The sequence below is a fragment of the Muntiacus reevesi genome, chromosome 9 (assembly GCF_963930625.1).
Source record: "Muntiacus reevesi chromosome 9, mMunRee1.1, whole genome shotgun sequence".
In the NCBI taxonomy this organism is placed as follows: Eukaryota; Metazoa; Chordata; class Mammalia; order Artiodactyla; family Cervidae; genus Muntiacus; species Muntiacus reevesi.
The window spans coordinates 10294648-10306985 of NC_089257.1; the positions used below are offsets into that span (position 1 = coordinate 10294648).

Here is a 12338-nt window from a genome sequence, read left to right on the forward strand (position 1 = left end):
TTTCAGAGAATAATTATGCCAAATGTTCAACATGAAGCTGTTTGCACTTCTGAGATATGAAATTTCTTTGTCTTAAACAGTTTGTATTGTTGATTCCACTTATATAAAACTGTAGGAAATAAGCAGTTAGACATGACTGAAGCAACTTAGCATGCAGCATGCATTTAAGAATCGCAAAGCAATCCATAGTGACAGGAACCAGATTGGTGGCTGCCCAGGGTCAGTGCAGGAGGAACCTCGGGGGAAGGGACAAACTCGTTCAGCATTTTCACTGTGGTGATGTTTCAAAACTTATCAAATTGAGCACTGCAAATATGCACAGTTTAAACAAGTAATTTATATCAATTTGAAACAAAAATGAAAAGGAATGAAATTGTTTTAATGATGACAATACAATAACTAGTTAGCTTTTATATTTTCATTTTGTTGATTTTAAAATAAAGCAAATCACGTTGCCAACTCTTTCTAAAAGGGCTATGCATGCAATAGCAATGCTGAAAATTATGTTACTAATTAGGTGTAATAGTCAGCGCTCATGAAGCGCTTGGCATGTACTACTAATTATGTAAGCCTTTTATAGTCATAATCTTATTTAATCTTCACAATCAGTCCAGGACAAAGGAACTATTACTATTATAGATGAAGAAAACAAGAAAAAGAGATGTGAAATATAATAATTTACCCAAGATAACAGCTATTATTTGGAAAAATTAAAATTGTTAGCCAAACTGTGTGAAGGAAGAGTCCGTGTTCTTAATCACAACTGATACAGAACAAGCAAGGAGTTTATATGGCAGGAAAGAGCTCCAGTGGACTAAACTGACACAGTGTCAGGATCGGTGTTACCAAGGGCTCAATGTCAAGGTGGCTCTGATGGTGCTACTCTTTGAGCTGAACGAAAGAAGAGGAGTGTTAGGAAGACTATTCAGAGTGTTGGGGAAAAAAAAATCTTGCTATTAAGCTTTGCCTTAAGCAACCTAGATGCTCATCAGCAGAAGAATGGATAAGGAAGCTGTGGTACATATACACCATGGAATATTACTTAGCCATTGAAAAGAATTCATTTGAATCAGTTCTAATGAGATGGATGAAACTGGAGGCCATTATACAGAGTGAAGTTAGCCAGAAAGATAAAGACTAATACAGTATACTAATGCATATATATGGAATTTAAAAAGATGGTAACGATAACCCTATATGCAAAACAGAAAAAGAGACACAGATGTACAGAACAGAGTTTTGGACTCTCTGGGAGAAGGCGAGGGTGGGATGTTCAGAGAGAACAGCATTGAAACAAGTATACTAACAAGGGTGAAACAGATCACCAGCCCAGGTTGGATGCATGAGACAAGTGCTCAGGCCTGGTGCACTGGGAAGACCCAGAGGGATGGGATGGAGAGGGAGGTGGGAGGGGGGATCGGGATGGGGAACACATGTAAATCCATGGCTGATTCATGTCAATGTATGGCAAAAACCACTACAATATTGTACAGTAATTAGACTCCAACTAATAAAAATAAATGGAAAAAATAAATAAATAAACTTTGCCTTATTTTCCAGATTATCTATGCAGCAAACTTGAAATATAAGATACCAAATGTTGGTCTATCTTAGCATGACCCATATGACACAGAATTCAGACAAAGTCACTATGCCCGGTGTTCCATTTCTTTAATTATAAAGATGTGTTTTCAAACAGGTTAAGATATCTCTGTCTCTGTTTCTCTCTCTGTCTTTCCTTGTTTGTCTGTCTCTTTCTCCTTTTACAATTTAACATCTCAAAATTAACAAAATGCCATTCACGTGTAAATCACAAAGAATGACAGAGTGAGTAAAACATTGAGTAAATAAGAACACTGGAAGTGAGGAATTTGGCTCTATCATTTATCAGCATTTTGACTCTAGATAAGCCACAACTCCAAGTCCTCTGATTCCTCCCTGTCCTTGATTTTTCAGTTATTTGATAGCCAAATGCAACTTTTCTATAATTCTCTTCAGTGCATTCTTTACTTCCTGATTCCTCAAACTATAGATCAATGGGTTTAACATGGGAATCACCACCACATAGAACACCGAAGCAAATTTATCTGTGTTCAGAGAATGACTTGAATTGGGCAGGAGGTACATAAAAATGATTGTTGCATAAAATATGGTGATGGAGGTGAGATGGGAAACACAGGTAGAAAAGGCTTTTTGCCTTCCTTCAGCAGAACGGATCCCCAGAATGGCAAAGAGAATGAAGATATAAGAAATGACCACGATCAGTAGAGAGCAGAGCGTGTTGAACCCAGCGATGATTAACAGCATCAGCTCTTTGACTTGAGTGTCAGAGCAAGCCAGCGCGACCAAGGGAACATCATCACAATAGAAGTGGGTGACCCTATTGGAGCCACAGAAAGACAAGAGGAATGTTGCAACTGTCTGTGCAAGACCCACAACGAATCCATAAACATATGTGCTAGCAATGATCCGATTGCAGAGTTTTTAGGCATGAGGCTGGCATAGAGTAAAGGGTTGCAGATGGCAACATACCTATCATAGGCCATGATTGAAAGCAAATACTGTTCGCAAACTACAAACGTGATGAAACAGCACACCTGAACGGCACATGCATAAAATGTTATACTTTTAACTTCACACAGAAAATTCACCAAGGTGTTTGGGGTGACAGATGAAGTAAAAGAAAAATCAATAAAAGCCAGATGGCTGAGAAAAAAATACATGGGTGTGTGCAGCTGTGGGCTGATTTGAATTAGCACAATCAAACCAAGATTACCCAGGACACTAGCTAAATAGATCACTAGAAATACACCAAAGAGACTGGCTTGAAGTTCTGGATTGTCTGTGAGTCCCAAGAGGATAAACTCACCCACTGCAGAATAATTGCCTTTTGCCATGGTAGAGAAATAATTTTTTTTTTCTAACAATAAAACCCCCTAGAGCACACAGTCTGAGTCTTCTTGTCTCTCTTAGAAATAATCAAGCAGATGTTTGGAACTGATTCTGATCCACCCTGATCTTGTGTTGGACACATTCAAAGGTGACTCTCCATGCAAATTCTGGTTTCAGAATGAAGTGATTTGTTCTCTGCAGAATTTCCAAAGTATGAAATTCTCTGGGGTTTGGAAAGATAGAAAGATGGCATTTTATTTAAAATCTAACATAATTGAATAATTTCTTATCTATTTTTAATAAAAGAAAATAAAGGCAGAGCTATTTGAGCACAATTTTTTTTTAATTATTGAAATACTTTAAACAAATATGCTGATTCTTTGAAAACTGTTAATTAACAGAAAACAATAAATTAAAAAAATAATTTCAGAAGGGGTAGTATGAAAGGTAATTTTAAATTCTGACCATCTCTATATCAACTGTTCAGGACAATTATATTTTATTTTGTTCTCTTACTATGACTTCTAGTTTTCTTTCAATTACTATGTAATATTTGGGAATTAAAGGGAGAAAAACCCTTAGAAACATAGATAGTCTTGCTCTTTCTGAAATATGCATGGGATGATTAAAAATACATTAAAATAATTCATAAAACATATTTATCAAGTGTCTCCTAATATCTAAATGCAAAACAGGAGAAGAAAAAAATCAAGAAAATTTTGTAGAACTAAAAACCGGTTTCTGGCTTGTTAAAAGAAACAGTTTGATTTTTTAAATTTTTCTACTACTTTATCTCAGATCATCTTTCCATCAACCCTATCAGCTGGTGATAAACTATCGTCTTCATTTTCAGATATGGAAACTGAAAGTGAGAGCTTAAATCCTCTTCCTGTTTCATGATTAGTGTGGGGTGAAGCAAAATAGCTCATGAACTAGTGCTGAACCCCCTGACCTCAATTCATAGTTTATAGAAATGAGCTCTTTTCATAGAGGCAAGAATTTCCCCATTAATCAGAACATTTGGAAAGGCGATCTCTAAGTCTGACCACCTTAAGTGCTATAAGAAGTGCCTTTCATGCTGTATGTGCGAAGTGAGTAAATTTTAGCTCTTAAAATGGGCTTCCCACGCGGCAGCGCAGGAGCAAAGAATCCTCCTGCCAATGCAGGGGATGTGGGAGGCAAGAGTTTGATCCGTGGGTCGGAAGATCCCCTGGAGGAGGAAATGGCACCCCTCTCCAGTGTCTTACCTGGAACGCCCCATGGACAGAGGAGCCTGGCTGGCTAAAGTCCATGAGTCAGACACGACTGCGCACACACTCTTGGTTTTTCATTTCATTAGTATTAACAGTATTCAGATTTAGGCTTATTCTCAAAAGAAGTGACTCTGCAATCCCATCATACCAATGACTGTAGGTTATTCTTTTTGCAATATTTTAAGGTGAGGTCTTTTTCCATTGCCTCATTGACTTGTGCTCTCAGATCATTACCTTTCCTGGCTCTTAATTTTTCTGGTACTTGTATTTCTCTGATGTGTTGGCGTCTGTAACTGACGTTACCAAACTCACCAATATCTTCAGTCATTTTAGTTTCCTCTCTTTAAACTGAAACTTGGGTCATCCTTGAAAATGTATTTCTCTCCAGGTTTCCAAAAGCTGTTCCATTTGAAACTATCCACATATGTCAAATCTGACAACCTCTAAGCATCAGGGAAGTTTTTTGCCAGGTCTTGCATTCAGGTACACCTCCCTGATGCTTAGAGGCTTATCCCCATATTCACTGTCAACACGTATGCATCCAGATCACGCCCTCTTATTCACTGAAGGCTCTGGTATTGATGCCATTGTGTTTATCTTCCACAAATTTGCCATCAATGTCATGAGCACCACTTATGTCATACCTTGGCTTCTTAGATCCTTGATCTTGGAATCAGCGACTCCACTGCTATTCCACTTGAGCATCCTACTCCCGTGATTCCATTTTGAAGCTTACTTTATGTGACCATTGATAATAGTAGCTATCCAAAATCAAAAACTTATCTTATGACCACAACTTTCTGAACTTTCCTTTCACATCAGTTATGACACTACAACTTTGTATGTATTCACTCAATCACTTTAACCCTAAGTATCCTTTATCTGCTGTCAGTTTCTTTATTCAATGCTCACCCTAAAGAGCTTAGACTCTGTGATCAATTGCCACAATGACTATTCACAACATACACATTTCTCTTTCTAACATATAAAATTATATTTTGGTTCCCAAGCTGTTTTGTTCATCCCATATGTTCATCCTCTACTAATTTATTTGATCTTCCCATCAGTTTAAAAACAAGATACATGCTGAAATCATTACTAATGACCTGCGACTTCTTTCCCTTGTCCTCTATCCATCAACCCCTCTCCTCTTCATTCTTTCAGTACTAAACATCCTGGAAAGTCATTTGCTTCATCTTTAGCATTTATGTATCATCTTGTATTCTGAAATTGTTCTCACCATAATTGTAATACAATTACTAATTCCAAGTTCACCAACAATCTCCTTCTTCCCTTAGGCAATGGAGATTTCTTTTATGTCGTCTCTGTAGCCCCAGATATCATTGACATTAGTTTTCATGAAAACCATTGTTTTGTTTTGGTTTGGCTTGCAAATCATAAGAATCCCATCGTTCTGTCCACTTTTGCTCCATTCCCTGTGTTTATGTTTTAATTAAAGCATTACTTTACATTTCGTTCCTAAGCCATCTTGTGTCATTTTTTGCACACTCTTGTGGAGCTCTCATCAAATGTTCTGGGGATGGTTGTCACTTTTGTGTCGCAAAAGTCTAAATTTCTAGGCCAGATTTTGCCTCTGATCTCCAGGTATATATTCAAGAGATTCCCAGACAACTTCATTTAGGTATTCCCAAAGTACCTAAATATAGCATGCTCAAAAGAGAATTCAGCAATTCAAAATCCATCCTATATTTTTCATCTGCTTTGAAGCATGCATTTTCTAACTCAGTGAGTGGTGTCATCTTCCAGCCAGTTATTCAGGCACAAAGCCAAGAAAATATATTTCAATTTCATATATCTTTCTAAACTCCACTGATAAAAATTAGATACTGAACACACTAATTATTTAACGTATTTTTTTTTCAAACCTGTTTACTTGTAATTTAGGCCTCTATCATGACTTACCGTATTATTGTCCAAACATTTATCTTATCCATCCTTTCTCTGTTCACTGTGACTAGAGTGTACTTTCTAACATGCAAATCATAGCTTACTATTTCCTATTGACATAGAATAGAGTACAAAATGTTGGCTAACTTAACCTTTGATAAGGAATCCCTTCTTTTCACACTGGTCTCACTTCTGTGACATTTTTCACATAATTCCCAGGCTTCAGCCATCATGATACTATCAGTTTCTCAGATGTGACCACGAATTTTGTACATAGTTGAAGCAGACACTCTTCCTTCTGTCTTTACAATCTAGTTGGCTTTATCTTTTTGTGTATCCATCAGATCTCAGGTGAGATTTCACTTCTTGCTAGAGGTGTTTCATTACTTCTCAAGGGTTACGTCTAACAATTCATTCACCTGTTAAATACTTTGTAAAATAATCTAAATTTCAAATTTGTGAAAAAACAGATGGTTATTTTTCCATCTCCCCCAAACCTTGTAGGAGCTAGCACTGTTTAGAAACTCCAAATATGCTAGTAGAATAATGGAACAAAAAAATACAAGTTTTGTGTTACCCTAAACCCTTTTCTACTTCTTCCGTTACCTTGATGTTCCCTCACTGCCTGCTGCCTTTGAGCAACTCACAATGAAACCAAAAAGGCATCCAATGTACCTTGTGGCAAACTCTGTCAATGCCAACAAAATTTAGGATCATTTAACTGTAGTGAGTGTATTTTGTATATTTGTTGGTCCCTCCGGAATGTGTTCCCTGTGTTGCATAGTTTTAAGCAATTTCTGAGCAAAACAATGTAATGATGTCTCACAAGCATAGACAATCATCACGGTTAATCTTTTGGGACTCAGTTTGCTTGACAGACAGGGACTGATGACTTGAAATTTCTGATCATTATGCTGAATCTAAGTAAAATAAAACATTAATAATTACCAGCAAAGATTATTTTAACATGTGGGAAAATAACTCAGAAATGTTTAGCTGCTTTTATTTACTTTTTATACTTTAGTATGAGCTTTATTGGAGTTTGCAGGGGCACTAGTGGTAAAGAACTCTCCTGCCGATGCAGGAGACATAAAAGACAGGCGTTCAAACCCTAGTTTTGGAAGATACCCTGTAGGAAGACATGGTAATCCACTTCAGTATTCTAGCCTGGAAAATCCCTTGGACAGAGGAGCCTGGTGGGCTACAGTCCACAGGGTTGCAAAGAGTCAGACACAGTTGAAGTGACTTAGCACGCACACATGCATATGAGCCCTATTAAATTTTTAATTTGATAAGAAGTCAGTGCACATTAAAGCAATGAGTTAACTGTGCTGTTGGACTTTGCAAGGCTAACAAGTAATAGTTTATACTGCACCAAAGATCCAGCCTTACATCTCCAACCCACTCAATTGTCTGTTGGGTTGTAAGGAAATAACAATTAAGCCATGAGTTTAGAAGCTTGGAGGTACACTTAATTCAGTCTCAGAAAATTGTTGTTTGAACATTCTGTTCAAAGAAGAAAATAATTTAAAACTAACTTTATTTTTTCCTGAAGTCTAATGGAAAGCACTTAAAGGCATGCAAATCAGAGAGAAATGAGCACTTCTTTTCTTCAAACTCTCTAACAAATTCTCCTCATTCCACACATGTATAGAGTGATAAATAGAAATACATACAAGACATACAAGATAGAAAATTCATAGACAATGCTTATTACAAAGAAAGAAAGAACAATTATTATTAAATGTGGATATTTTATCCTAGGAAGTTGTTATGATTTTTATAACACCATTTTCTCTAGTAGAATAAAAGCATAAATGACAAAGAACCTTAAACATAAATTGTACAGAAGTCATCATATTTGTTTGCATTTTATTTCTAACCAATCTGTAATGATTTAACTCTGTGGTTTTTCTTAGAGGCTTGATAGAAATTCAAGAAAGTTGAAAGGAGATCTATCAGCATGAACAAGGCTATGAGTGTCTAAAATATACTCCTCAATTATTTTAGGAAAATATTTTAAACATTTTCTTTCTGTCAAAATCATAAAGTTTATCTTCCAGATTTCTTATTAGAGTTAATTTCACTGCAAAATTTTTTGCAATCCATTCTATGATCACTATTGCTTCATCTAATTACTTTTTTGAAGAAAACCCTTCAAAGTTTTAGAGTCTTGAAGCAAAAATGATTTATTATCTCTCATAATCTGGTGGGCTAAGGAAAATCTCTCTCCACATTGTGGTGTCAGCTGGGCAGTAGGCTGGCTGTGTGGTCCTAGAAGACTCAGTCACATGGCTGATATTATATTTGATGAAGCAGACAGTCGGATGTGGTCCACGTGATGAGTGTCTGGCTTGGGCTTCCAATGAAAACATGGTGGTTGAGTTCAAACATTTAAAATTTCTCTGGAAAAAGGTTCTAGCCTTAGAAGTTGTACACTTTTAAGCATTCTATTGAATAAAGCAGGTCACAGAGACAATAGCTCTGAACTACATGCTGGATATTGCAAAGGACTGCCAGATTTGATTTAATCTCAGAAAGAGTAGCTTCTGCAAGTGATCCAAAGATATTGGAAATATCTGTGTTGGGAAAGAATGATGTTTGAGTCTCTGGAAAACTGAAATCAGCATTACTGCACAGACCATGGAGAAAAGCCAGTTCTTTGATGAAGAAATAAAATGGTTTTCTGCGTTCTAGTGCACCCTAGTAGAAACAGTGCCAGATGATGAGACAGCAAGTAAACATTTAGCATCTGCTGCTTATTCTGTGCTGGACATTACAGGATCCACCAACTCAAATTTCAGTCCAACCCAATAACAATCCATCAAATGGAAATCATTCATTTACAACCTGGTTAAGTTAGGTTGAGATGTTAGTAACAAATTATATGAACAAGGGATGCAGATTTTATATTGCCTGTCTCTGCTGCACAGACTCCCACACAGTCCATGCTACAGTTTAATAAGCTAAGAGTTCCAAATTAGGGGGTCCCAAATAGTATTTGGAGCTTCAGTTCAGTTCAGTCGCTCAGTTGTGTCCGACTCTTTGAGACCCCATGAATTGCAGCACACCAGGCCTCCGTGTCCATCACCAACTCCCAGAGTTTACTCAAACTCATGTCCATCGAGTTGGTGATGCCATCCAACCACCTCTTCCTCGGTTGTCCCCCTTCTCCTCCTGCCTCCAATCCTTTCCAGCATCAGGGTCTTTTCCAAAGAGTCAACTCTTCGCATGAGGTGGTCAAAGTATTGGAGTTTCAGCTTCAGCATCAGTCCTTTCAATGAACACCCAGGACTGATCTCCTTTACGATGGACTGGTTGGATCTCCTTGCAGTCCAAGGGACTCTCAAGAGTCTTCTCCAATGCCACAATTCAAAAGCATCAGTTTTTCAGCACTCAGCTTTCTTCACAGCCCAACTCTTACATCCATACATGACCACTGGAAAAACCATAGCCTTGACTAGATGGACTATGTTGGCAAAGTAATGTCTCTGCTTTTTAATGTACTGTCTAGGTTGGTCATAACTTTCCTTCCAAGGAGTAAGTGTCTTTTAATTTCATGGCTGCAATCACCATCTGCAGTGATTTTGGAGCCCAGAAAATAAAGTCTGACACTGTTTCCACTGTCTCCCCATCTATTTGCCATGAAGTGATGGGACTGGATGCCATGATCTTAGTTTTCTGAATGCTGAGCTTTAAGCCAACTTTTTCACTCTCCTCTTTCACTTTCATCAAGAGGCTTTTTAGTTCCTCTTCACTCTCTGCCATAAGGGTGGTGTCATCTGCATATCTGAGGTTATTGATATTTCTCCCGGCAATCTTGATTCCAGCTTGTGCTTCTCCCAGCCCAGCATTTCTCATGATGTACTCTGCATATAAGTTAAATAAGCATGGTGACAATATACAGCCTTGAAGTACTCCTTTTCCTATTTGGAACCAGTCTGTTGTTCAATGTCCAGTTCTAACTGTTGCTTCCTGACCTGTATACAGGTTTCTCAAGAGGCAGGTCAGGTGTTCTGGTATTCCCATCTCTTTCAGAATTTTCCACAGTTTATTGTGATCCACACAGTCAAAGGCATTGGCATAGTTAATAAAGCAGAAATAGATGTTTCTCTGGAACTCTCTTGCTTTTTTGATGATCCAGTGGATGTTGGCAATTTGAAATCTGGTTCCTCTGCCTTTTCTAAAACCAGCTTGAACATCTGGAAGTTCACAGTCCACATATTGCTGAAGCCTGCCTTGGAGAATTTTTAGCATTTCTTTATTAGTGTGTGAGATGAGTGTAATTGTGTGGTAGTTTGAGCATTCTTCAGGATTGCCTTTCTTTGGGATTGGAATAAAGACTGATCTTTTCCAGTCCTGTGGCCACTGGTGAGTTTTCCAAATTTGCTGGTACATCGAGTGCAGCACTTTCACAGCATCATCTTTCAGGATTTAAAACTGGAAATTGGAGCTTAAGAGGGTTCAAAGAAAGAGGTTCCAAATAAGATTGGAGTGGCAAGAGTGTTAGCGAATCTGCCTGCCAATGCAGGAGTTGCAAGAGATGGGGGTTCAGTTCCTAGGTCGGGAAGATTTCTTGGAGTAGGAAATGACAACCCACTGGAAAATTCCATGACAGAGGAGACTGGTGGGCTACAGTCCACGGAGTCACAGAGTCTGACATGACGGAGCATACACGCACAAATAAGATTTGAGCCAAGTGCAAAGAAGGCTTTTACACCATGTAGGAAATAGAGGTGGTCCTGACTGATAGCGGTGAAAGCCATTTATCTCAGAAGAACATGGTCTTCTATTTCAAATGGGGAGACTGGCCTGAAGATCATGTTCACTTTCTGATCCATAGACGGGACAAATAGTGCTGGACCCTTGTTTATGGGACTGAGGATATCAAGTGTCCAAGAGCATGGCACTGTGAAGAAGAGGACTTTAGATGAACTTGTGAAAGAGGCACGAAGCATGCTGATTTTTTTTTAACTGACAAGGAGTCACTGGGCTCCCCAGGTGTCTCAGTGGTAAAGAATCTGCTTGCTAAGCAGGAGACAAGAGTTTGATCCTTGGATCAGGAAGACCCCCTAGAGAAGGAAATGGCAACTCACTCCAGTATTGTTGCCTGAGAAATCCCACGGACAGAGGGGCCTGGTGGGCTACAGTCTGTGGGGCCACAAAGAATAGAACATGGCTTAGTGACTAAACAGCAAGGAGTGACTACTGCAGAAGAGGTCTGCAATGATGAGGATTGGAAAACCCATCACAGGCATACTCGCCACCTTCTCTTCTCCCTCACAGCCCCAGGACACCCTGGACAGTATAGTCACAGTGTCAGGAATGAAGACCATGAGTTACCAAAAACATGGCTCCTTCCTACTGCTGCCAATGTTGAGTGCCCAATCTGTCAGAGGCAGAGACCTATGCCAAGTACTGAGTGTGGCGCCCCTCTTTTGAGAGGGTATGTCTCTGATTTTTCATAAAAATCAGAAGCACACAATACAACTGTTATATCAGATCCCTTCAATGTTGGATGGGACAGCAGTTTGTCCTCACTGAAATCAATAGATTGAAAAGGAATTTTTCTTCCCAAGGCCCATTATCCTAGGATGTGTCATCTTTCAATAGTTTACAGGGCATTTTGTTCTTGAAATAATAATCCATACAATATTCCCTCAGAAGAAATACACTCACTCGAAAGCAATGAAAGTTTGACATGGCCATGGCATATAATGAATGGTCTTAACCGTTTACCTCTTGTCAAGACTCGGTTGGCTTGATTGGACTTATGAATGGCAACCTGACGACACAGGCAAGTCACCAGCTCAGAAAATGATTTGGCTGCATTGGTGCACCATCCTCCATGATACACTGTAGGTAATGAACCAATGAGAACATAAGTTATAGTGTCCCTAAGAGCATGGGATCATGGGTCTGGAAATAAAGACATGATAGTAGAATTGATCCTTCTCATCATTACATCCTGTGACCGATTTTCTGATTTTATGTCTCCTATTCCTATAATATAGGGTTCTCTGGATTGCAGGATGAGGATCCCAGATGGCAAATATTTGCACTAGCAGCTCAATTAGTGTTTTAAGGAATTGGAATCTGTGACTATTTCACACCAACAGACTGGGAGACAAGAAGGGCTTAGTCTGCCAGTTAAAATAATCAACTCAGATTTACTTAAGAAATTAGGGGTACCCATGCACAATGGAGCCAGGAAAAATATATATGAAACACAGAAATTCATATGGCATATTTAGAACTTCTGTGTCCAGTGATAATGTCACTGCC

At 38.5% G+C, this 12338-nt stretch overlaps 1 protein-coding gene across 1 annotated transcript; it reads right to left on the reverse strand.

The window, feature by feature from the left end:
• Positions 1–1956: 1956 nt before the first annotated feature.
• LOC136175065 (olfactory receptor 5AL1-like) lies at positions 1957–2897 on the reverse strand. Its single transcript, XM_065945379.1, is given in 2 exon segments — positions 1957–2483; positions 2486–2897. Coding segments are annotated over 2 exon segments (939 nt in total).
• Between the last annotated feature and the right edge of the window lie 9441 nt (positions 2898–12338).